The sequence below is a fragment of the Beta vulgaris genome, chromosome 1 (genome assembly GCF_026745355.1).
Source record: "Beta vulgaris subsp. vulgaris cultivar EL10 chromosome 1, EL10.2, whole genome shotgun sequence".
Classification (NCBI taxonomy): Eukaryota; Viridiplantae; Streptophyta; class Magnoliopsida; order Caryophyllales; family Amaranthaceae; genus Beta; species Beta vulgaris.
Window position 1 is genome coordinate 958,178 of NC_079202.1, and position 27,629 is coordinate 985,806.

A 27,629-nucleotide genomic window follows, 5' to 3' on the forward strand; every position below is an offset into this window, starting at 1 on the left:
CACACAGATCATAAAATATTTGAGCTGAATCTAAAACATTGCTTAGGCATAAAGTCTTTGAGTTAGCCACCACTTCAGACCAAAAAGTATGCCCTTTTTCCGGCTAAATTCTAGCATAACTCAATCATCAAGGTTTACAAGCACACAGAAAGCAACCAGCAGAAGAGAGCGAGCTTTATGTCAAACATCTAGCAAAGCTCCATTATATCTTACGACAATGACAACACCAAAGCATTAATCCCAATAAGATGGGGTCAGTCAAGATCCTATCTCCAATGGTCATCCACATAGATTTTTTGCCTCCATTATGTGTTAGATCTTAGATGTGGACAAACCGACAAAGAGAGGGGAGGGGGGAGGTCTTCATTTAATTAGTTTCATCTACAATCTCTCAAAAAGTTTAGCAATCTCAGGTTGCTTTTCCAGGTTAATCTCACAGGGAAGAAAGCCTAGCAAACAAATTTACACTTCTACTTACACAGACTGGTGGTATAACAGGGTGCATCGATATATCAGAATCGAAGGTCAGACTCATCAGGTAAGTGCCCTCGTCACAAACTATGCACTTTAACAATGGACTACGGAGACACTAACAATGCTGCAAATAAAATAAATGAGCAAATGGGTCAATGAGAGATGGTACACATACAGTTATGTGCCCACGGTGTTGAGCCATCCATCAAATACAAATATTCTAAACATATACTTTTCTGAGCCAGGATTGGAAATACTTTTATAACTAACCAGCAAAAGAAGGTTCACACTTCACAGCCTACAGGGGTCCCTGACATTCTCCAGAAGCTGATCAAGCTGACCAGACTGTTCAAAAAAACTGTGGCATCAAAAGTCTCTCAATAGATGCTCATTTGATATAATACCAGGATCAAGCCATCCAGGTTTGAAACTTACTGGAAGTACATGGAGGGGACTCCCGTCTCTTACAATCCCCCCCCCCCCCCCAAAAAAAATAAATATTTGCTTCAGCACTTTCAAGCTGGGATAGGACTCATTTAGTAGGCAGTCCTACATCTAATCTACCATAGAAAAGCATTAAAAAACATTCTTATATCCCCAGACGACAACAGTCTAAGATAGCCCCTATTGCATTGAAGCCACCTCAAAATTCAAACAGAGGAGATAAAACATCAATATTAAAAAAAAAAAAAAGAACGAGTAACAGGAAATTTAATGTCCTTGCATTTTCACAGCCTGGTAAATCATTTGTCTTAGAGGATAGAATAAAGCAATAACTTCATCATTAATTGAAGTAAAATATATGATCTAGTCATGTGATCTCCTGCTCACCAAATGAAAGACTATCCAACTTTGATCAAATATAAATGCAAATATCTTATCCAGCTTCAACAGTGAGTCATAGACCAAACCTTGTCAGTAGGATTTGAAGAGGTTTAGACGTTTCTAGCCTTATCCAAACCAGCAGTTCCTAACAGAGTGACTATTTCCAAATCTTAAACAACATACAAACATTCCATACCTGTTCTCTGATCCAGCTTAAAAATAGCACTCAGCTAAAAGCCTAAAATTTTGCCAAATACAACTAAGGAAAGTTACTGGTCACTGGACAACGAGGTTGGAAATATAGCGTCATGCCACAACATCACTGGCCCATCAGAATATGGATGCCAAGCTTCACGGACCAACACCAAAAACAAAGACTAGAGAAACCACACAGAAAAGCCTCTAGATTCTTGTGCTATTTCCAAAACCTTTGTATGACTAAATACTATCAGTAATTCAGCTCAAAAAGCAGCTACAAAACACAGAGAGCAACCCTCAACAGACAGATAAGCCATCATATCAATGAATATACAATAACCATGATTAGTTGTGAGCTTGATTTTTGAACTGCAAGTTCCACAGTGAATTGCAAGAGTTAATGGAACTTGCATAAAAGGTGGTTATTTCAAGATTACTTCCAATAACCGTATGATAATTCCTGGTCTGTGCCTATTGAATTCAGAGCAAGCTCCATATGAAAAAAAAATTAAACAACCTACAAACATTCCCTAATAAGGAGATCAATTAGTAAACATAATAGATGCTAAATTTATGTTTAAGACAAAAACAACAATAATGCCAAAGCCTAAACCCCAATAGGCTGGTTCAACTCCATGAGTCACAATTTTATCTCCGGTAGTCGTCTCGAAGATCATTTGCTTCCATTAAATTAATCAAGTGTTCTATGCTCTCGCAAAACTAATTTTTTCATATAGTTTTAAACGCCCTTTAGCCAAGTCATTCTTGGCCCACCCTGACTTCATCTAAAATCTTCAATATCCAAACTTTCTACTGCCATAATCGATGCATCACTTAGCCGACATCTCATATGCCTAAACCACCAATATTGGTTCTATTTTAAATTATACTCGATATATGAAACTCCAAATTTGATTTATTAAGGTGTTCAAAACATCTATCTTAACCTGCACATCAATGCTATCCCCATCTTCCTAATATAATATTTTCTAAGTATCCGACATTCAGACCCATATTACAACACTTGTCCAACAAACATCCTATGAATTGTTTTCCTTATAACCTTACAGGTACAATATAGTGGCACAATAACCCAGTTGCTCTACTCCATTTGAGCACTCTAACTACATTTTATGAGTCACATAATGCCATAATGGTTAACATCTCAATTCTTTTGCAAAATTAAATACACCCAAGGTACTTAAAGCACTTACTAATTGGCAAATCTTGTCCATTCAATGTTACCAAATCCTCAATTTTGACTCCTTATCACTGAAATTGCATGCCATGTTATCCGTTTTACCGAAATTAGCCTAAACCTTTAAGATTCTTATGTTTCCCTCCATTGCCAGTTCACCACAATGTAGTATTAACACAATCTTTAGTCTCATTCACCAATACAATAGTATCCACAAACAACCATGGTACCTCAACTTGGGTAGGCCGTAGGCCACATTATCTCATCAATTTAATGCTGCCAAAAGGAGAAAACTTAATGCGCTGATAGTCTTATCATAAAGAGAAATCTCCGTTGCTCTACCACATATCTTGACATTTGTTTCACGTCTCAATACATGTTCATAACTAGGATAATTTTTTTACATATACACCCTTCTTCAAGATCGCCCATGAAAGCACATAGGTACGTCTAAGTCACAATAAGGAAGAAGGTTGCGGTAGGTGACAAGCACCATTCTTCTCTCCCATTCGAATTCTTCTAGACGAGAAGCGGAGGAACAACCCCCACAAGCTCTCTTTGCATTCTTTTCATATGGAAAATTCAAACTTTTGTAGTCAAAATAAGAAATATAATACCATATTGGGTACTAAGAAAAAGAGGTCCCTTTGTCAAATTGATATAGTAAAAAAAGCTCCAATAACATTAAGGCACAACAAAATATCGTAGGGAGTCTAACTGACTACCAATGATTTCAACAAAATTGGGCATGTAATAAAAATTAATGTTGGATTTGTCTTCAAAAATACTTCGATATAAATATTTACACTTACACAGTATACACACAAGAGAACATAATGGTCAAACAGTTGTTATTAGTGTTCTAGATAAAAAGTATGAAGAGTGAAAAGTAATAGATTATAAAGTTATGGAAAAAGGGAAAGAAGTTAAGATGATCTCATAACTAGTTTTGACTTTTGAGCTCTAAAAAAGGGGAGAAGATTTACTAGAGAGGAAAGGTGGGAATTTTTAGAAGAGCATGATTAAGTAAAAAGTCCTTTTTTACAGAAGGTCTATATTAGATTCTATTGTACTCTATAAATTCTAAATGTGTCGTGTAGCTATTAAATAGAATAGATTCATAGTACTTGTCGACCATTTAGTAATTAATTAGAATTGTTTTACTTAATATATGAAGTAACAGTCATCGACCATAAGGAAACTAGCATAACTTACTCTGGAAACACAAGCTCCTCTTTAATAGGAGATTGGTATTCTAAATCGATAAAAGTTAAAAGAGACAGAATCAATAAAGCATAAAGTCATCAGAGAAAAGCTTAATAACAGATCCAATTGCAGCCCATTTTAAAGCATAGTGGTAATTACTTCATCTAAATGCTATTTGTAGAATTGCAATTGCTTAATTTCAATGCCTTTGATCACAACCCAGTTAATACTTAATAGAAGGTAGTAAACTTGGAAAGTTTCTCGATAACATGCTAATTCAGATCAATACCAATAAACTTGGAAAGCCTAATCCACTCTAGTACAATACCAATAAACTCCAGCATAACATGCTAATTCAGATCAATAAAAGTATGACATTACTCATCATATCCTTCCGCAACAAAAGTCAACCTAAACAAATTACAAACAGATTCTAATAGTAATTTTACCATATAGGAGTATGAAGAAATACTCAAATCATAACAAGACCAAGTACTCCTCAAAATTCAAGTCAAGATTACTAGGCTCCACGAATTGCACAACATACGGCATAAATCTAGAATACTCCTAAGTCCTAACCACACATAGAATGTAGATAATAATAATTGGTCATAACACAACCATATAGATTTTTATCATGATTTTACCATACAGGAGTATGAAGAAATACTCAAATCATAACAACACCAAGTACTCCTCAAAATTCAAGTCAATATTACTAGGCTCCACGAATTGCACAACATACGGCATAAATTTAGAATACTCCTAAGTCCTAACAACACATAGAATGTAGATTATAATAATTGGTCATAACACAACCATATAGATTTTCATAATGATTTTACCATATAGGAGCATGAAGATATACTCAAATTATAACAAGACCAAATACTCCTCAAAATTCAAGTCAAGATCACTACGCTGCACAAAAAGGCACAGCATACGGCATAAATCTAGAATACTCCTAACAAGTAACAACACATAGAATGTAGATAATAGTAATAATTGGTAATAACACAACCAAATCCGGAGTTAATTAAACCAGCAATCAAGAAAAAAAAAACCCTAAGACGAAGATTCATTATCAACGGAAGAAGAAACATCCTCACTTGTTGCAACAGTAGCACGATCAGATTCCGGAGCAACAGAAACATCAATTGGAGGTTGAACAGCCTTAGATTTGACAGCATCAAGCATCCGTTTGCTGATTTCTTTAGAATAAACCTGAAGAATCTCGATTCCTTCATCAATGGAGGAAGCAGAAGCAGCAGAAGAAGCAGATGAAGCAGCAGCAGCAGCGAAGGTGTAGGCCTCCTCTTCAATGGCTTTAGCGGTGGAAGAAGCTTCATCGAGAGGCATCGATCCGTAGCGCTTAGAGAGAACGGAAGGTGTAGAAAGTGTCTCGATGAGACGGTTGATCACCGCATCTCTTGTGCGTTGAGTAGGTGGCCAAATGCTGAAGGATGAACTTGAGATGTTCATTTTCTCCATTTTTTCAGAGAGATTTTCTGCCGGAGCTGGTTGTTGAGTTTCGCCGGCGTCAGAAATTGCTCCGGCGGAAGGTGATTCGTCTGCTGTGGTGTCGGACATAGTTGGTGGCGGTGTTGTGTTTTCTTACCGTGCAATGCAATTATGCAAGTGCTTCTTTTTTAAGTTACCAATACAAAATACTACGGAGCTAAAATGGTTTGTTTAGACTTTAGATGTCCTTGAATTTGAATGAATACATATGTGTAAGTTGCACTCCCTCTCTGTCCGACTACTGTCTCATAATATAGTGTTTGTTTCTTTTTTATACGATATTCAAGACATAATTTTGACCTTTAATATTTTTAATTCGTATTAATAAAAAATATAAAAAGTTGATATTATGAAACTACACGAATCTAACAAGATCCCATATGAATATGTTTTTTATATATACAAATGAAAATATTTGGTCAAAAATTTTAAAGTTTGATCCACCAAAATGAAGTAGGCACTATATTATAGGAGGGAGGGAGTAAATTGTAATGTGTAATGTGTGTAGGTGTCTTATTAAAAAAAATTTCTTTTGAGGGTGGTTGTTGATAATAATAACGCTCGACCCTTAGCTTGTGGGGTTGATTTTTTTTTTTTACATTATGATTTACACCTCCTCCTATTTTGTCGTTGTTTTCGAAATTTTTATCATAGATAAAATCAGTTGTGTGTTTGATTGAATAGAAAAAAGAAACATTTTGGTTTTTGCTTTTTCTTTCTTCATCAATTATGTTTTGACGGAAAAAACTAATTTTGCAAGGGAATAATAATAATAATGGTAAAAAAAATTAATTATAATTGAAATATATTTTATTTAATTTTATACTTTTTCTGTTTCTTAATAAATAGAAAAAGAAAGTGGAGAGTTACCAAGGAGGCTAGAAAGAAAGTTAGGACCACAATGTAACTAGAACTTTTAAGCAAAAGCTCGTGGCCCTCTTAATGAAATTAAACCTGATTTTTTTTCCTCTAAAAAAGCATGGAACTTTTGATTTTGCTCCAAAAATTGAAATCTGATAGACTTTTCAAATTTCAAGGAACTCTAAAACTTTTCCCACTAAAGAAAATATACAAGAAGGAAGAAGTGTTTTTTCTCCATTACACTATTGTTTTCACACAAGCACACTTCTACTACACATTTCGAAAATTCCCAAGTAAACACACTCACTTGCACACATAAGCATAAAGGTTTTATTTTTTCTGAAAATACCAACACAAGCACACACAACATTGTAATTAAGGGTGACTGTGAAAGCTTGAAAATTCTATTGTGCTCCCCGGAGCACGGTGCACACCATGCACCCGGTTTGTTTCATTTCTGATAAGTAAATGTTCTATTTCAACAAATATTCATTTTAAGCATATTTTTCAGCAAAAAAAATATGTTCTAGTTTTCATAAAAATTGTTCTAATTTCAATAAATAAATGTTCTATTTCAACAAATGTTCGTTTTAAGCTTATTTTTCAGCAAAAAATTATCTTTTATATTTTGTGAATGTGTTTTATTTTCGATAAGAAAATGTTCAATTTTAAAAAATATTTTTTTAAAACTTATTTTCCACCAAAATATATGTTATATTTTCACTAAAAATATGTTCTATATTTGATAAGCATATGTTCTATTTAAGTAATTGAATTCTAGTAATGTTCCACTTCAACCAAAAATGTTCATTTTCGTATTTAGATTCTGGTAATGTTACAATTCAACAGTAAAATGTTCTTTTTCATAAATGAATTTTTGTAATGTTCCATTTCAATAATAAAATGTTTGTTTTCGTAAATGAATTGTGTAATGTTCCACTTCGATAGTAAAATGTTCGTTTTCGTATTCGTAAATGTTCGTTTTCGTGTTCGTAAATGTTCTATTTTGTATTGTGGGAGCACGTGAGCACAATGCATGCATTAGTGAAAGCCGAGGAGTTAGAACAATGGATTTTATCAAGTGGAGTAAAGGACCTTTTTTTAAGTTTGTGAAGTTGTTGCACCTTCAAGATTGTATGTAAGTAGATGTGGAAGTTGACATACAAGTTGATGAGAATTATTCTTGGAGGAACAAATGAATGCAACTAAAGATGTTGAAGAGGTATGGTCTTTCTCTGACTTGAATGATAAGGAATCTGACATGGAAGATGAAAATGTTGTTAATGAAACTAGTTGAAACATAGGCAAAAAGAACCTAATTTGGCTAACAACATGAGAAGAGAGGTTATTATTGAATTATTTTCAGAAGAATCGACTAACTTAACCTTACCAAATTAAATGTTGTGCCAAAAGTATAGCTTTAATATATGCAATTAGTAGAACAACAAATAGATTGTGGAAAGTAGCTAAACAACATAAATTAGGTAAGGTTGAGGTTAATGTTGCAAGCAAGAAATTAAAATGGGGAATTGTGGGAGGAAGTTTTTTTTGTTGGGAGAGGAAAAGTTAAGAGAGGTCCCATTGAGAACCACCATTAGGTCCTTTACAATAGCATTGGAAGCAAGTCCATCAACAATTTGTAGGCTAATCAAGAGGGGTATTCTTAGAAGCCATACACATTCCATTGAACCCAAAATCACAGACAAATATAAAACCACAAGATTTCAGTTTGTGTTGTCACAAATAATTCCCAAGAAAGTAACAAAAAAACCAAGATTTAATATATTTTAAAACATGATATACATAGATGAAAAATGGTTTTCCACTAGCAAGACAACACAGAAGTTTTATATGTTGTCATAGAAGGATCCATACTGTACATATCAGTCAAAATATTTCACAACAAAGGTGATGTTTATGGGGGGATTCCAAGACCTTTTTTTTAGGAGGGGGGGATGGGACTGTCTATTTGATGAAAAAAAAATAGGAATTTACCCTTAAATTGATGAAGTTGCATCACAAAGAAAGGAGCAATAACACACCAGCTAAAACTTTAGAACTGAAGGCAAAGCAAAGTATCACCAAGAAAACCATCAGAAACATGCTCATCAACAAGCAATTACCAACAATTAGGGCAAAGTGGCCTTGTTTTGAATACAACAAGACAATTCCAGACCACACATAACACCAAATGATCCTACTTTTTTATAGTAACTTGTAAAAGAATGTGCCAAGAGGTTTCGCAGACTCCTAACCAGTCTGTCTAGACTTAAACGTAAGTCTATTTCACAATGATGAATCATTTAATTATTTCGAAGCAAATGACACGTGCAAAACTTATTTCAATGATGTTTGTTAAATACTACTTTTTGGATCAAACTAAAAAATTGATAGAGAAGGGAATCAACAAATGGTTTGCAGAAGAATATATATAATGCTACTATTTCTTCATTGTATTTACTTATTTTGTGATAACCCTAAGTCATGGTCCATAAATAAAGAATTATATTTAGCAGATTGAAGCAAAGGAACTCAGAATAAGGACAAGAAAGAATTCAGGTGCAAGTTGGTATCAAGAGTGTTACTGTGTTGCACCATTTCACACAGTTGCTGCATGAACAAGTGTTTGGGATCTTAAAACCTAAAATGATGTGGAGAGTATTTAACAGAAAGATTTAAACTACTATCTATCAAATTAACAGAGGTTACAGTTCCTTTGCAATCTAAACATTCTTGAGCTTGAATCATCAACAATGTTATCACCTAGTTAACCTAAGTACGACGCTTCTGGTCATCATCGTCATCATCATCGGAGTCCCCACTTTCACGGAATCGCGGATTTTTCTCCTGCATATGGAAGTGCCAAAGTTATGCATCAGGTAACATAGTATACATATCAGTAGTTAGTCAACAGCTAAAAAAAAAAGCAGAAGGTCGCAGCTTCACCCTCCTAAATCTAGCTGTTAATTCGCACCAGTCATTCTTCTTCTACCTCTAAGAGATCAAGACAGTGGGAAAACAGCTAGGTAATTACCAAACTTTAACGGAAGCATGAAACTCACCGGTCTAGATTCATGATCAGAGTTTCTACGTGGTTCCTGTTCGTTTCTCTTTGGCATGTCAGCAGGATGACGTTCATCCTCACGATGTCGCTTCCGATGGTGATCTGTTTCCATTAAGAAGCAAATACATTATGAATAAAGACAAAGAGAGACATTTGCTTCAATAACCAAATATGAATTGTGTAAAACAAAGATGATGTGACATAAGGACTGGCTCTGAAGATTGATCAGGACTATGCAACTCATTCGAACTTGGTAAAACTAATATAACTATGTCTCTACCTTGTCAAAAAAAATAAGAAAAAAGTGGGAACTACCTCTGCCCTGCCGATAAGAGCCTCCATGACCATGGCTCCTTTCATGTCGACCATCTGTATAAAAATATTGTCAAATTTTGAAGCAGACACAAAAGGTCTCAAGCAACTAGCTGAAAAGATATACTAATGCGTAAGGGATCTCAGCACATCATTCACGTCTTACGAATCAAGCTTGCAAGTGCTCTATGAGATATAAGAGACTGATGTACATTTGTATGATTGCTGTACTCCATATATTAAAAGCTTATGTTTGACTCTACTGGTTTGATATGCTGTGGCAAAAACCAAAATAAAGGATATAGAAACTTACAGTGAGATGGCGCAACTGGCTGAAAACCTCCCAAAGATCCAGCACCATAGTCTACAAGCGTCCTCTGCACCTCAAGCTCTCTCTGGACCAATTTTCCATAACCACCTCTACGTACAGCTTGTTAAGGAAAGTGATCAATCTCAGTTTGTCTTGCATGAAACACCCATTAAAGCTAATTACTTTGCTACAGGCGCTCTTTTCTTATCAACAAGATAAGAATTTTACACCAGTTACCCTCAACACAGGTTCAGAAAAGATTAGCAAATTTTTGGTTCAGAAATGGTTAGATACAAAACGGAAAAAAAAAACTGAATCCACATTCACAAAGGGAAATGCTTCTTGTCATAGATGCCTCTCTATATATGTAACAAATGAAACTCCTTCTCAGATAAAACAAAATCCAGGAACACCAATCATAAGTACTTATATTTCAATAAAACAAAAGGAAGGATATCAGGATCATAGTCCGTTCGATATTCATCACGCACCTGCAATAATACACAAAAAATGAACAACCAAAAACTCGAGCTCAAACCGAATGGAAAAACTGAGTGAGAGATGACAAACAACAGACCTGACCACCACTTCGACCACGTCCCCACTGCCTACCCTCTTGGAAACCCCAGTCAAAATCCACACGGATAGGACGATCATTCAAGTATAGTCCCACTTATATACTTCACAGCATCTTCGGTGTCTTCTCTGGAGTAATATCTGACAAAAGAATTGATGCAACGATAAGCAATAGGATAAATTAATCATATACTCCCTCCGTTCTTTAAAGATCTTATTTATAGTAGCAAAAGAAACCAAGACAAAGAAGAAAGAGAGTGTGAAAGTGGGTCCTTTTTGTTTATTTAAATAGGAGAGAGAATGTGGTTGTGAGAGAGTGCAACATTATTGGGGGGGGGGGGGGGATACAGTAGTGTGTGTAAAGGAAACTAACCTTCACCAAATACAGAATAAAGTGAAAGTAGAAAGAGCATTTAAAAACGGACTAAAATGGAAACTACAAGATCCTTAGAGAATGAAGGGAGTATAATGACAAGTAAAACAATTGTCAAGTTCAAGAAGAACAATAAGTAGATAAGATAAACTGAACAGAATATACCAAGTAGATAAGATAAACTGTAACAGAAATAAACATACAAAACTACAGATACTCATTTTCAACGATATAATACAGAAGAAATAGGTGAATAAGAACTTAGAAGAAGAACGAGTTGAGCAGAAAATACACTAAACTTTCTAAATCAACTCATTGAAATATGTATAATGAAGGCAGACAATAAAAGTTAAAACTGAAAAAAGCAAAAGATCAATCAACTTCATTATGAGCAAATAAGAAATTACATGTCTTCTAACACCATATTAATCATTTTCAGACATACATAGTACTTTTAAGATTTATATACACGAAGAGATTGTTGAATAAAAAAATAAAAAGACTACCACAAAATAATGATGTCAGAAAAACAGATGGACAACTTGCAATAAACTGTAATTTAGAAGGAAAAAAATGTAATTTATTGTAGTACTATAAATGCACCTTTTGAGCTAGTGACTACGAAGAGAAACATGCAATAATCTGTAATTTAGAAGAAAAACAAATGTAATTAATCGGAAGTTCTACACATGCACCTTTAGAGCTAGTGACTATTAAGAGAAGTGATCCTTACAATACAAAACAAATCCACAAGGGGTTTTTGAATTCTTATCCAAACCATGGTCATCTTTTTAATCTCTCCAACCCGAGAAACAGCTCATAAACTTGCTCTTCTGTTGTGTAGAAAGACATGTTTCAATATAAACAGTAGTTGAGTTCTTTAGTGCTTCTAATTCTTCTTGTGATCCAGGAAATCTCCTATCCCGATAAGCTGAGAGCTTATTTAGATCCTATAACATAAATTGGTTATGAAGATAAGTCAAGGAAGCATTACATAATGACCAGTTAATGTTCTGCATCATCAAGCAGAAAGTGCCAAAAAAGCACAAGGCAGAGTAATGAGGATATGTCAAGGAAGCATTACATGAAGACAAATATGTCTACTTTATCAAACACAAAGTCACACAAATGTGAAAGGCAGGATGTCCATTAGGGCAACCTAGACGTAATAAGTCTAACACTTGAGCTGAACTGAGCTCGCACCCTTGGTAACAGTCTAACAGAGGCATGTCAACAATTCTCGTAATACAACAAACACTGATTATGTGTGTTAAGCTAAGATCAAGAAGTCCATATTAAATTATAGTTTAAAGTTCGACAAGAAGATAAATTCAGCAAGTGTTTGTTCAAAACTGTGATCTAGTCCATGTGTAATCAAATTCAATATTCTATTGTTGTATCAGTAACATTGTTGTAGATACGAATATCTTCATTGATTCACACTTAAAAGAAGTAATAATAAGCAACTCGCTAAAATGATTAACAACATCAATCTTAGCCGACATTCTGTGCCAAGAATTCTCTACTGCCATAAGATGTAACTATGTAAGCCAAAAAAAATTATTTCAGAATCTAATTATGTCGAAGTGTTGGACACTTGTCCAGAGAATGCGAATAACAAGTTCAAAAGCTGTAGCTTTATCTTTAAGAAAATTCAATCAAGAATGAGGCCTACTTACCTAAGCAACTTATGCCACTTCATTTTCGGCCAATATCAGGAAAAAAATATCATAATATAGACGAGACACACACTTAGACAATAACCATGTCTAATACAGCCATATGGTTAACTGAATCACAATAGCATAGATGGCAACAAGCACATTGTAATTCTAATACTAGAACACGCTTTGAGGCTCCTTGTGTTGTATGATGTGTATACCCAAGCAAAAATTATGCTAACAAGCACCTTAGCATTGCCCAAACCATATTAAAATCATGAATAACTTTATAACGGACCATAAATTATTCACCTCGTTATCATTTGAATGTTCCGGGTAATTGCAATTTGCAGCATACAGTACAATAACTGAGAGGGTAGGGGCAGTCTTACCTTGAACAAAGAAGCCATTTATATTCCAGAAAACAGGAATAATTACGAAAGAGACGGGTCTCAAAAGATTTGTAATCTGCAAAGATAGGACAATAATCAACTTTAAATCAAGAAAAATACACACTTAAATGAAGAATGACTAAAAATTCTACCCCAATTTTTCATTCTTAGTTTATCTTCAAAATCATTAAAAACCAGGATATCAACAATTTGTAACGAAAGTACCCAAGAAGTATTAGCGTACTACTATATATCTTTACTACTTACTAGAAGTAATGAAAAGCATCAATTTTAGCAAAGCATGAATCTTTAAAAGAGCTCGAAAAATAAAAACCCTTCTTTGTTGCAGTGTTTCCATCTCATACAGATCTTTATCTGTGAATTTATTATAATTCACAGCACTCCAAAAATTGATTTGATGAAGAGCATGTAAATTACCCCGAAAAACATGAAATAAATTCATGATGCACACAATAACAACCGCATAAAATCGCATGAATAATCACATGAAGTAGATCTTAAAAAATCGCAGGGAGCATGAAAAATTGCAACAGAAGTAAGGGAAAAAGAAAAAAACCTAAACGTGGAACGAGCTTTGAAGAACCATTCGAGCCTGAGTCTCCGTATGCGTTCGAGTGAGAGGTTTCTAAAGTTCAGGGTTTGGGCAGGGTGTTGTGAATACTCATTACTCCATCTCTATTATATAAGGCAACACATGGGGGACACCAAAAAATAGAAAAAAAAAAATAGAGACATAACTAACTCTCTCATTTGAATAAAAAATGAGGAAAGTAGGACATTTAAAGTAAACATCAATTTTTTGAAAAAACAAAATGTAAAGACGGTTTTTCTACTCCGTAAAAAAAACGGTTTTTCTACCCAATTAATTTTATTTTCTACTTCACATGCTATCGCACGCATTGCGTGTATGTAAGACTAGTATAAGATAGTTTAGGATTTATTGTTGCATTTTTGTTTAAATCCGATTTAGGCTTTTTTTTTATAAAATTGAACGGAATGTAATTGAACTTAATTTGTCTAAATTGAAGTGAGCTAAACTATATTTAATTTATCTATACTTAACTTAACTTAAATTAAGTGAATGAAAATTGTGAGAGAAAACTAACTGAATTAAATTTTCCTTAAATAAACTAAATTGAATGTGTCTGAATTGAACTGAATCTTAATTTATTTAGTCCAAAAGAACACAACATGTTACGTATGGACAAGGGTATTCATATTATTAATACTAGTCTCATATGTATGCGATTATGCCTGATAATTGAATAGGTCAGGTTGATGCGTGTTATTAGTGGATTGAATCATTACAGGGTCACCTTGTTACGGCTAAATAAAAGGTCGGGTCAGAGTGGGTTGCACATCGGTAGTGACGGGTCGGTGAATTAACAAAGTAAAGAGATAGAGAAAGTAACCATACGTGAGTACGAGTAAATATTAGACCTTGTGTTATTTTTTTTACCATTTTCTTTTTAATTATATAAAATATTAGGTTATTATTGTTGACTATGAATCAATTCTGTCTAATAAAGACCATGTCTATCACGAGCCCCGTCCATAACAGCCCTTTTTATTTGAATGTACCCTTGTACCCAAATGGTTACCATGTACAATAAGCAAGTTTACACGTGATACTTGTGAAAACAAATACAAAGTTCCTTTGCGTAATAACATATACAAAAAAATTATACTCAAAGTTCATTTTATCTTTTTCTGATTTTAAAAACCACTACATTAGAGATGTTGTATATGTTTTTGTTAATTGATGATATAATGGTAAAAGAGGGTGGACAATTGGTAAAGTTCTCCCCTCTTCTATTATATGATAGAGATTAGCCTTATATGTACCTGATGTAATTACATAATCACTTTAAAAGACAATAACAAACATAAATTGTATTTTGATTTTATTGTCCCCACTTTTATCAATGTCAAGTGGTAGTTAATTTCTCCAAATAATACCTTGCTTTATAGTAAGTAATAAATTTGGTATTAGTAGTATGAAAAATTCGAGTTAACAGATGATAATAAATAACAATATTTATTGAAACAAGTTATTCATACTTTATAAAATTAATACTCCATACGATATAATAAACTCTAAGAAAGTACTACAATAACGTTGAAAAAATACTACAAATGACATATGAATATCATCTTCAATCAGTAACTATTCATACACTATCCTCTTTAAATAAAGATAAACAAATCTAAATCATATAAAGTGCCACCTTAGAGAACCTTCTCCCCTCCCCACCCCCTGTGAGCACCACCACCCTCTCTGTCTAAGAGGTTGCGACCTCCCTCTCTACCCCTACGACGGTGCGAACAGTTTCCATCCCCCAACGCCCAATGACCATTCCCCACCCTTGATCGCGCTTGGACCCTAACTCCTTCGTCGAGTTTAGTCACGCATCTGATGTTGTTGATGTCACTGCCTTACACTATCGGTTGTACAAATATTTTCTCCATTTCATTTAGTTGTACAATACTCCCTCTGTTTTTTTATATCGTTCTCACTTAGAATCTTGACACTATTCATACTTAGAGAGAATCTTCTCAATTTTTTTCAATTTATAAGAAAAAATATAGTCATGTGGGATCTTGTTTGATTCGTCTCAATTAGTACATTATTAATATTCAATCGTTATAATTTTTACTAATATATGGTGAAAGATATTTAAGTTCAAAAATGTGCATTGGAAGATGTATAAATGGAAAGTGAGAAAGATAAAAAAAAACAGAGGGAGTATTGATTTCTATAATAATTCATATACTTCCTCCATTTTTTTACATGTTACACTTTCCTTAAACGGAATGGTGCAAAATACATGTTACACTTTTTTTTTTTCCCCCAAACTGAAAAGGTTTATGCTGCAAAATTACCAATTTACCCTTATTTATAACAATTAATCAAAATTAAACCTACTTAATTTAACCTCTTCATATACTAATCTAAATTAATTAAACCTCCTATCTCTCTCTTTCACCACCCCTCACCCACCCACCCCCACCCACCCCAGCAGCCCAACCCCTTCCCCCCACCGCCGCATCAACCCCCTTCCCCCATCCTCCACCCACATAAAACCCCCCACCACCCCCACTCACGAAGACCCCTCCCCCCCCCCCCCACACCCTGCATCCCTGGTATCCGATGTCGCAGTAAGCGAAGAAGATGGCGACTTCTCGAATCTGCATTCCAAGAAGGCTGTTGTCGGAGCTTGTGGTGGTTTTGCGGCATCGCCGGGATTTGGAAGGGTGGGGGAGGGGGGCTACGGGCTGAGGGTGGTGGGAGGGGGGGTTTGCGTGGGTGGGGGTGGTGGTGGGGGGAGTTTACGTGGGCGGGGGTGGAGGAAAGAGGTTGTTGCGGGGGTGGGGAGGGGGGCTACAGGGGTGGGGGAAGGGGTTTGGCTGCTAGTAGAACTGCTCAATGTCGAATATCGGATCGGGGAAGTTGTGATCCAAATCCGATCCGAAATTTTCGAATACCCGAACTTTTCAGATCAGTTCATCGAATTTTCGGATCTGGTCATTGGCATTTTTGAAAAATTCCGATTCGTATCCAATTCGAAAACCTGAATTTTTCGAATATCCAATCCAAAATATCCGAAATCTTAAAATCGAATCGGATATTCGAAAAATTCGGATCGAATCTGCAAATTTTCGGATTGAATATTTTTGAACACCCACGACTGCTAGGATGTGTGGGGAAAGGTGGTCCCACTCCTTTTAATCCCCCACCTTTACTTCGCTTAATCTTCAAAAATTGCCTTGATAACTGCGTTTTTCAAAAGTAACGTTAAAAAAAAAAAGCAGAAGAAGTATATTAAATATACAATCTTGTTAGATCCATCTCGGATGATATTCTCTTTTTATAAAAATTTTGTCATATATAATTACGAATATCGATGTTCAAACTTGTGGCTACAACTAAAATTAAACAAACGAAAAAGTATGCAAACAACAATTTTGCAGACAAAAGAAACAAAAATATTACAGCAAGTAAATTTTTTTTTCTACTCTCAAGTCTCAACTCGACTAATAATATACCAAAATAAATTAAATAAATTCCAAAAACTCTTCGTGAGAACTGAAATCTCACAAATGCAAACAAAAGGATCATCCATATACAGTGGGAAATTCATAATTTTACAACACCATCAAAAGGCTCAATATGACATCTTTGATTTTCAAAATCAAAATTTGTTAATTAAGAACCCCATGCATTTGACAATACCAATCAAGCCCTCTAAAAAATTTGAGGAAAGGCCTATCTTACCCTATAAACTATAACAATACACAAAAGGAGAACCAAGAACTTTAAAGACCAAAATTTCATGATCACAACTGCTAGTAAAATGATCAATAATATCATAGACTACTCATCTTTCCAATTTATTAAATTAAGACTTCTTGGCACTTTTATTAACATACTTCTTTTCAACTCCTGCTTCAGAAAATGTATCCCACACCTGCCATGAGTTAGTTTAAGTCAGTAAATCAATCCCAAGAAAGATAAAAAAAAACAAAATCAGAAACTAAGAAAAAGAAAAAGGATGATATAACATACTACTTCCGTTTTTTATTATGTGCAACGATTTGACATAAAATAGAGAGGGAAAATGTCTAATCGTTGCAAATAATAGAAAACGGAGGTAGTATTAGCCAGAAAGTGTGTCTGTGAACTCACTTCTAATTTTCCCTTAGAACCTCCAATAGCAAGCCAAAAAGGATTATCCACTGAAAAGGAAACTGAAAAGACAGCTCCCTGAAAATAACACACAAACTTCTAATAAGATGACAAAACAAACACAGATCTATAAATTAAAATAGTACTTGACCACAATAGATAGAATTCATACCTTAAACATCATTATTAAAAGATCAAAGTGAAATTTTTCACACGTAAAAGCAAAAAATAACCAACAGATACTTACAGCTTTAGGATTCTTGGAAGCAATACAGGAAGGCTGGTTATTCGACAAATCCCATAGTTTAACCATTTTATCAGTAGAGCCACTAGCAAGGAGCTGCAGAAAGCAATATCAGAATTAGCTGGGAACAATTGAGCACTAGAATTATGTACAAAAAGACCGTACATTAGGTATGGAGGCATTATATGAGATGGAGCTGGCGGCTTTGTCATGTGCATGAAGGGTAAAACTAGGCTTCAATTCTGAATCTGGATTGGAACTAGCAGCTCGAATGTCAAAACCCTGAATGATACCATTCTCAAGGCTAACCTGAGATTTCCCAAATTTCAAAGAGTTACCTAAAGTTCATGTTTTCCACATATTGAAAGACAGCATTGAGAGATTAGATCATGATTAGGTAACACTAACAACAAAAGAGTGCTCTGTATGTGGGTCCCACGCCAAGCTCTCAACATCAGCTGCAACGGACCACCTATATCCAGAGTGAGAAGGCTTCCTCCCATCCTTCTGCAACAACATCACAAGATTCCATGAGAAAAAAAAAATTAAATGGAAGGAAAAGAAAAGCAAATCAAAAATCATCAGAACAGAAAGCAGAGCATGCTTTCATTTGATGAGAATTCGGTTCACAACATATTTCTCTACAGAAACTAACTTATTAAGAAGACTGCCAGAGCAGGCCGGCAGGCCCGTTATCATGTTGACCTCATTCATACATGTCATGCCCACATGCTTAAAAAAAAGAGCAACACATGCTATCTGATATGTAGTAGATTAGCCAGGAGAACATGGCATAATCTTCAAAACCATATCACTAAATATGCAGTGTGGTAATTTCCGGGGGCAGATAGATAACCGATAAGCCTCTCTTTGGCATTAAAAAAAAAGCTACAGATTTATAAGAAAGGTTCAGGATTGGGTGAAATCAGTTACAATTTTAGGATCTCTAACAATACCATTAAAATTTATCAGAGTGGTACATCAAGAACAAAATGATACCCTGCTGAAAGCATTTCTGAGAGGAAACATAACCCACGATCAGTTATATAAGTTTACAATCTATATACTTCCTCTGTTTCTTTTAGTTGCAACGTTTTGACGGCTTGCCAATAGAAAACTGTGATCATTGATATTTAATTATCTACTAGTAAAAAAAAATTTAAAGTTGATATTTTGAAAATATATTAAGATGAATCAGAAGAGTCTTACATACTGATTTTTTTTTATTTTACATGCAAGTCTAAAATTATTGGTCAAAGTAAAAGTACATGAACAGAAGTCAAAATATTGCAAAAAGGAACAAAAAAGGAGTATCTCTAGTGTAGTCCACCATGATTAAAGCTATCAATATAAGATAACAAATTTCTATCATAGTTGTATTTTCAGAAAGACAGGAAACCGAAGGAATAACAACCTCTCAATGGAATGCATTAGATCAATGAGGAGATAATACATAAAAATCAGTCAATCACTATAAAATAAAAAGGGAAACACTCATAGCTGTCTTTTCCGAAAGATCCGATCATAGTTGCCTTTTCATAAGACAGAGGAAACCGAAGGAATAACAACAGGAATAACTATAAATGGAATGCATCAGATCAATGAGGAGATAATACATAAAAATCACTCAATCACTATAAAATAAAAAGGGAAACACTCAGTTTGAAACAAACCAATACGGAAAGGAGAACAATAGCTATAGGGAATCACCAATGCAGAAAGAAAAGCAAATTCCTCTCAGAATTTTCGAGAGTAAATGTAACTTGATGACATTACTAAGATCATTAATCAAATATGATATATAGATAGATTTTTAGTTCATTACCATGACGACTGAATGATCGAAAGATCCACTTAAAAGAATTTGTGGTACATGATGACTAAATGCAACAGCTTGAACCTGCAAGGAAGGCAAAAATGAAACCGCTATCAAAGTTGCAACTGGGACAAGCAAGCCTATTAGAATAAGAAGAATTTAGAAAGGACGGGGATATTGACGATATCTAATATGTGAATGTATGCCACTTTGAGAGCTACATTTAATCAGAATGGTTCTATACCATGGACAGCTGATCCCTCCTTTTCTCAATCAGAATCAGAATGCATTTATCAGTTGATCCCAACTTAGACTTCTACCAGCTTCAATACATAATATAGGCTTGGAACATCTGACTTCATCTTCTTTACAAATCGAATATCTTAAGCAGAAATCATCAGAAGTTTTTTTTTACACATTCTTAGGCACAGTAATATAGGAGCTCATCAGGTAACCTTTCCATTTCACAACTGTTCCACTTCCCATTTTCATCAAGGTGAAAGTCCACAATATTTCTTCCACAAATTTCTACAAAATTTTCCATTTAACTTTGTATTTAGCACCATCTCTCTTAAAATCTTATGTGTTCAATCAATTACTTCCCATCACACTTCAAGTTCTATTGTCAATCAGGACAATCATTCTTAGATAGATTGAAGCAGTTACGATATCTGCAAGCCAAAACAACATAATTAATAAGGTTTAGTTCTTGCCTTGTCTGTGTGGTGATCCATGGTGATACTACACTTCCCAGTAGCCACATCCCATATCTTAACTTGTTTGTCTGCACCGGCACTAGCAAGTATATTCCTGGAGAATAAAGAATATAGTATCAAGACAAATTTGTCGTCAAGCATCCTACCGGACAAGGTTGAGAAGAAACTATAGAAAGGAAAGAAAAGCTCAGACCGGAACTCCTTGTTCCAGGCAAGGCCAAGCACCGAGTCAGTGTGACTGTCCTCTTTGTACTTGATAGATTTCTGAGAATATTAGTCAGCAGAAGCACCCAAAATCAGCCAGGAATCAGAGACAATTGATACAATAGCACGTCCAAAGTATGGAAATTCTGAAGTGCTCTATAAACATCTAGAGGTCAATGTCTTGGCATTGGCATTTCTCCAAATAAGTGTATCATGAGAAACTATTTCCAGAATTATACGCTTATTTATTGTCGTTGAACAGAAGTGGACAGGTAAATGGTAACTAGAACAGCATGTGCCCGTAAAGAGTAAAAATTCTGTTGAACTTTCACAGCTCTAACATTTTCTCCCTAATCACTACTTAAGTGTTCATATTGCTGAAGCCAAAGTACAATAAAGATCGCTCAAACTCAGAAATAGCAAGTTGAGTATTCTTTCATAAAATTTAGCAATCCTGTAACAAAAATCTGAAATCTGAAAACTGAACCGGTCTTCTATATTCAAGTTAATTTCTTTATATTTGTCAAATATATTACAATAATGCAGAGAATATTACACCAACTTTTAGTCACCAAGAATATACAAAACAAAAATAGTTATTCTCATCGCATGCAAGTGTGCAACAAACTTAATGATCCTCAAAACAGCCTTCATTACTAATTCCATTAATAACAGTCGTTTAACTCTCAAAGTATGGGCAAAACATGAAACTAAAAGTAAAATGAAGAAACAAAAAAACTGAGGATGTTAAAAAATTTACCTTCTTTCCTTTTTTCTTCTTCTCAACAATACCGCCTAACACTAGTGATGGTTCAACTTCATCAATCTGTCACAAGAACCAGAACCGAAACTCAAATTTCGCTCCATTGCTTTTCTAGCTTCTATTTGATATAGCATATATAAAATCTAAGAATACATCATATTACTTACAACATCAAGATCCCATATTTCAATTGAAGGCTCCATTGAGCCTACAGCAATGAAATTTCCTGCCAAAGGTGGAAGCAAGATTAACATTAGAATACTTAAGAAACGTGCTTCGGGGGGAGGGTTCAATATACATCAACTACTAAAACCAAGAGAACAGCAACAATAACCAAGTCATCAACCATAATACATTGATTCTTTTTAACTGTACATGGACAATCTGGTATATAATATCATCAAGACAACGTCAATATAGGTTTAATATATATCTCGCCTTACCTTTACAAGACAATGGCAAATAGACACCTGTCATTTGTCATTTCATATCATTTTGGCTTTGTATTATGTACTAAAATCTTTGCATTTACTTAATAAATCTTTTGATGGAAAAAAAAGACCTTATATGTTTGTTTCTTTTATGGCCTTTTTCTGTTATTAATAAAGTTATGATATGTTTGTGGGCAAAGGTAGTGTGGCCACATCCAGTGGGTGGTGAATATTTAGTTAGGTGGTGAGGTGGATGCAGATTTTTTTACCTGCTTGGGCGAGTATGAATGCTATATCTATACCCACTATGGGTGGTGGGTATAAAGAATTTTAAAAGTGGATTTGGGTATGAGTGAGGGGGTATCTGCATCAGCCCTACCCTTACTGTCATCACTAAATTTGTATTCTCAAGAAGCTTAAACTAGGTGAAATGCCTCCTTATAGCATCATGCCAGTTCTTCTAGGGTTGAATACTTCTTCCCTTGCGACCCATTAAAATAGTCTTCTCACATCTCCTTACAAAGGTTCGTGTATGGTTACCTTCTCTGAACATGCCTGAATCATTTAAGTCTCACTCATCGCTTCCCAATAGAAGTTAGCTCCACCTTATTTCTCATAACTTCAGCATGAGTTGAAACTGAATTTTCTTATCACATAGAACTCACCAAGTGCTCTCTGCTTAAGCAACTCACCATTTATGTAGTGGAGTTTTTCATTGATCTCATTGTTCCCTTGTATGATCAACCCAAGATTGCTTTGTCTTTTGTATACCATGCACCCCAATCTTGAGTCACAAAATGATATCCCTGCTATCCCAAAATTTCTAATTCAAACACTCAAACTTACTTCTGTTCAACTTAAAACCATTTAAATTTTAAGGTATCTTTCTAAAGTAACTTAAAACCTAAGTTAAAACCTTTGAAATTTTAAGGTGTCTCTCTAAAGTAACCTGAAACCTTTCACACTATAATGTATAACATACTCCATCTGTTCTTTTGTTCAATCCACTTTTTGTTTTTGTGTGTGTTCAAATTTCAAACCTTTTATTGTACATAACAGTGTATTGCGATACATTAGCTGAAAATATTTATGATGTTTGTATCTAAAAGAGCTAACTAAATAAAGGTTTCTAACAATGCTAAGCACTTGGGTATTTTCCTACCAAAGTTTTACAAAGTGATAAAAACAAAAAAACAAATACAATACAGAAAAGCTAACTGCCTCAAGTGAACTTGTTTCCAGCCTTCTGATTTCACCTTCACATTCAAGAACAGACAGCTCTAAGCTCCTCAAAGTCACCATGTTTTTCCACACATTAAATCTGTAACCCAGGTTGTCTTCACTTCAGAAGAACTCCCAAAACCCATATTTTGACTGTGCCTCAACATTTTAAACACAGTTATTCAAGTCAGATAAGTGCTCTAGATCACAGAATCTAACTTGGCATCACTTTAACATGGCCATCACAAACTGTCAAGAGTAACATCAGCAATAGCTACCCAGTAGGGCTGCATTTGTTTTGCCACAATGCAAGAAAAACAAAACGTATCATAGCATATCATTATGGCTCCACCCTAATTTCTGATATAAAAAGTACTTATTTTATATTGGGCTACAAAGTGCATAAAATAGGTTCAAAACATTTTATCTCCACAAATTTGGGGCGGCTAACATGAGGTCGAACACACATAATATTGCATGGATAGAGGTGTTATCCACAAAGTCCAGCAATCAGGAAAAGATAATTATTTAAGATGGACTTCAACTCTCGTGGGAAGAGAAATAAGCCAAATGTTATTCTTCATTGCATTACAAGTCCAAGTAGAAAATGAGAACCTAATATAAGCACAAGAAGGAATAGCATGGTCATCATGTTTCCAAATTTCTACTACAAACATCAAGATATTACTTTTAATCATCAAACATAAGTTACATTCTGCCTTCAAAGATCCACGGAAACTTCACATCTGAAACTAAAACTTCCAGCAATGGAAAAGCAGCATTCAATGGTTCAAAACGAGTAATATTGTAGCTCCAAAGACCTATAATCTTATAAGATATTAGTATCAGACCTTTTTCTCCACCCTTTAGAGGACAATCAAGCCATGCTGTGCATAAAGGAAATGCTGAAATAATGATATCATGGTGAACATACAAGTTTGGCCCATCCTCCGTTTCTTCAAAGATATAAACCTGTATGTCAAGGTATCATCAATTAGTTAGACATATCTGCATGCACTTAACCTTATGTACCAGTCTAACATGGGTATGGACTATGGACATCCTTGATACTTAATCTTAGGTTGAAAACATGGACATTTTCATAAATTAGTTGAGTCGGACACCTGGACCCATACTCTATCCAACACAAGTACCCAAGTTGAGTAACATAGCATGCGCATCGAAAATAAAAGAATGTTCACTATATACCTCAAGTTGACTGATGTCCTCTTCATTACGTGCACAAACAATTACTGAATCCTCCGCTCTTATGATCATATCCTCTTCTTCCTCCGAATCATTATCCTGGTAATTAAAAATATTATAAAATTTGAAATTGAATGGTAGACTAGTGAGCCCAGAGGAAAAATATAAATTGTCATACTTACATCATGATCCTTGAGGTATGGATCCACTTCATTACTGGGATAAAAAGCATCACCAAGCCCTTTACTGAAGACATTGATGCCTAAATTTCATAAGACGAAGCATGATCACGGAGTATACAGAGATCAAGAAGCTCATATTAATGACTTTCCACGTTTGCTAAACAAAAAAAATCTGCTGGAAATAACACGCAGGATGTACCATCATCGTCCTCATCATCATAACGGTCCATGTCAAGTTCCTTGAAGGCATCAACTATATCACCAGAATCCTTTCCAAGTGCCTCTGCAGCAACTGATGCAAGTGCAATTTCATCATCCGCCTTGATGCTATCTGTTTCCATGTCTCCTTCATCATCATGCTCACCATCACTGTTACATGATTAAAAGCATTACACTTGCTGACAAAAAATGCACAAACATAAAAAGCCAACAGATAATCTCATAATGTGAAATGTCACACCTCAAAAGTTCCAGCTTATGAAACTAGCATCATCTCTAGGAGACTAGAAGCTTAAAGAGCAAGGACTAGAGAAAGAAAAATCTCAAAAACATTCGAAAGTACGCTACACAGCCCATCCTCTGGACTTCTAAACAATCTACAACAATCTACATATCAAACCCACAATCAAAATGTGAATCCCTCTCTTTTTTCCTACTTCATAACCTAAAAATAAAAATACAAAACACATTAAACATTTCGATGTCGTGCCACGAATTATAAAACTACCTCCAATATGAGGAATGACACAAATGAAGGATTAGTAAATACACACGTCCGTATGGAGAGGACCATACGCACGATGAGCATGAAGCACTAGATTATGTACACGAAGACCAGTATCAATGAACATGTGCTAACAAATATATACATATGTTCACTTGGCTTGTTATCCATGTACATGCGTTCATTTGACTTGTTATTCATGTACATGTGCGCACCATGCTCTATATACTTGCTCTATATACTAGAGTGTGCACCATCTAAGCTGTGCTAAACATGACAGCAAACTCAAAACCCTAATATATACTCCCATTGAGGAAGGCTAAATAGAAAAACCACATAACATAAACCAAAAATGCAAAAGTCCATATAAAAACCTAACCTTTTTCATTCACATTTATTTTAATTAATCAAACAAACTGAAAGATAAGTAATTAAGCTAGAAAAAAAGAAGTGAAAAAATTACTAACACATCATCAAGAGCGCCACTTCGAAGCATCTCTTCGATTTCTTCTTTAGAAGGAGGGTCAGCAACTTCTGGTACAGTTTTTGCAACTCCCTTTGGAACCCATGAAATTGCCGCAATCATCTTCACCACCTAATTTAATTAATATCTACAAAACCATACAACAAAACAGCAAATGTTCAACCAAAATTACTCGTAAATGAACAAAAACACGAACAATTGTAACGAGAAAGTTGAATTAGAGAGGGAAAGAGAGAGTTTTAAAGCAACAGAAAATGGAGTGATACCTTAGCAGAAGATGAAAGATGGCGAAGAACAGAGGAAGAGGAAAATGGGAGAAAGAGGAGAGAGAGAGAGAGAGAGTAAGAAGCTGAGAAGCGGTGGCGGCGGGGGGGCAGGGAGAACTGTTGAATGTTTATAGTTGTTAGCTGATTCGATTAATTGATTGTATTAACGATTTGCATAAAGGTGCTTAGTGAGTAGTTAATTATTAATTAATACATTATTGTGTTAAATTAATAATAAGGACATGTGCATAATCTATTTTTATTCCTTGTATTTTTATTAATATAATAATTTTAGGACATAAATGTAATTGGTGTACTCATTCTCAAACCTCTAATGTCATATCAAACTCTTCTCCGAATTTTTAGAAAAGAGCCTTTTGAGCTTAATAAGCTAATTGAAACCTCTTTGAGCTCGAGGTAGAAGCCCTGCACGCCGCAAATTAGCTACTGATCGAGTGTCTTTACTCAAGCGAGGGTAGTTTTTACTAAACATCCAAATTAGAGGATTGACTAGTCAAATCCTCTAATATTAGCTCAAACCTCCAATTTTGCTCCAAACGTTTCTTTACCAAACAAGGCCTAAATATTGCTTCAAAAAACTAGGTAGAAGGCAAGTGCTTTTTTGGTATAATATGTTACAGCATAACACATATTGAATAACATGTGTAATGGCATATAATTCAACAAGAATGACATGAACTGTACATATAAATATAATGACATGGATCGAGAATCATGTGAGAGCCCAATGGTTGGAGCTCCCACCTCTCGGGAGTTCAACTCTCATCAACCCCATATTTGGAGTGTTTGTATGGATATTTGCTTTTGGGTATAAATTCCCAGTCTCTAGTCTCTCGAAGCAAAAAATTACCAAATCAAAAGAAATACAATAAAAAAATAATAAAAATATATGATGACATGAATCTCATGTTATTTTGTGATTTATTTCATGTCATTTGAGTTTTTTTAATATATAAAAGAAGCGTTGGTTTGTAAGTTTTACCCAAAATTTTGTGATAAAGTGAAACAAATAGAATGCCTACGGTTTTGCATTGTAATCAAACTTAATTATCGTGGTGGTGTTGTTCATAGGAGTATATGTTTAGGTGAAGTTTGAATATTTTTTTGGATGACAAGGTAGGTTGTTTGAACTTGTACCAAAGCTAAAGTTACCCTTACACCTCTAAGCTCAAGCAAGACCAAATCAAGATTCATATAGTAAACGAGCATTATATAAGCTAAATCCAAATAATACCTAGCTTATAATTTAGATGAAATCTCACTATCTCAAATTACTTGCTACATATGACTATGTTGGATGTCTCAAATTAATTGATACATGTCTTTTTTTTTGGCAAGCATTACTCTCCATCTTTTTTTTTTTTTTTTAAGAGTTAGACTCTGTACCTACTAGTTTATCTTTTTTTTTTGAGTTTTTTTTGTTAGAAACAACCTTTTAAAAGTATCATTTTGTGAGAAACAACTTTATAATTTTTTTTTTTGTGAAAAACAACTTTTAAACTCATTTCTTTTGTGAGATCAGACCACAACCCTATTTTTCGGCATTGACTTCAGTTATCCGGTCTTGACTTTTTTTTTTTTACCCCTCCTTCTCTTATATTTTTCTTGAAATTTACTTTCCCTTCCAATTTCCTTCTTATGAACCCACCTTATATGACTACTTCTTCCCTCT

The 27,629-nt window shown here is 34.7% G+C and overlaps 3 protein-coding genes across 3 annotated transcripts; all 3 read right to left on the bottom strand.

The window, feature by feature from the left end:
• Positions 1 to 4,724: 4,724 nt before the first annotated feature.
• On the bottom strand, positions 4,725 to 5,612 carry LOC104902387 (MFP1 attachment factor 1). The gene has a single exon (XM_010690153.4). The coding sequence runs from the start codon at positions 5,489 to 5,491 to the stop codon at positions 4,967 to 4,969; it is 525 nt and encodes a 174-aa protein (XP_010688455.1). The 5' UTR covers positions 5,492 to 5,612; the 3' UTR covers positions 4,725 to 4,966.
• Positions 5,613 to 8,768: 3,156 nt separating this feature from the next.
• LOC104902378 (nuclear cap-binding protein subunit 2) lies at positions 8,769 to 13,684 on the bottom strand. Its single transcript, XM_057392720.1, is given in 13 exon segments — positions 8,769 to 9,130; positions 9,346 to 9,449; positions 9,663 to 9,716; positions 9,973 to 10,083; positions 10,427 to 10,460; positions 10,547 to 10,624; positions 10,626 to 10,686; positions 11,657 to 11,699; positions 11,702 to 11,728; positions 11,731 to 11,775; positions 11,778 to 11,868; positions 12,972 to 13,047; positions 13,549 to 13,684. Coding segments are annotated over 12 exon segments (741 nt in total). The 5' UTR covers positions 12,990 to 13,047; positions 13,549 to 13,684; the 3' UTR covers positions 8,769 to 9,055.
• Positions 13,685 to 17,036: 3,352 nt separating this feature from the next.
• LOC104902370 (hypothetical protein) lies at positions 17,037 to 26,093 on the bottom strand. Its single transcript, XM_010690129.3, has 16 exons — positions 25,937 to 26,093; positions 25,654 to 25,797; positions 24,662 to 24,831; positions 24,463 to 24,542; positions 24,284 to 24,379; positions 23,926 to 24,046; positions 21,590 to 21,648; positions 21,420 to 21,485; positions 20,649 to 20,719; positions 20,453 to 20,549; positions 19,749 to 19,823; positions 18,332 to 18,430; positions 18,089 to 18,232; positions 17,927 to 18,019; positions 17,680 to 17,757; positions 17,037 to 17,461 (listed from the first exon to the last, which is right to left on the bottom strand). The coding sequence occupies exons 2-16, from the start codon at positions 25,770 to 25,772 to the stop codon at positions 17,393 to 17,395; spliced, it is 1,437 nt and encodes a 478-aa protein (XP_010688431.2). The 5' UTR covers positions 25,773 to 25,797; positions 25,937 to 26,093; the 3' UTR covers positions 17,037 to 17,392.
• Positions 26,094 to 27,629: the final 1,536 nt, after the last annotated feature.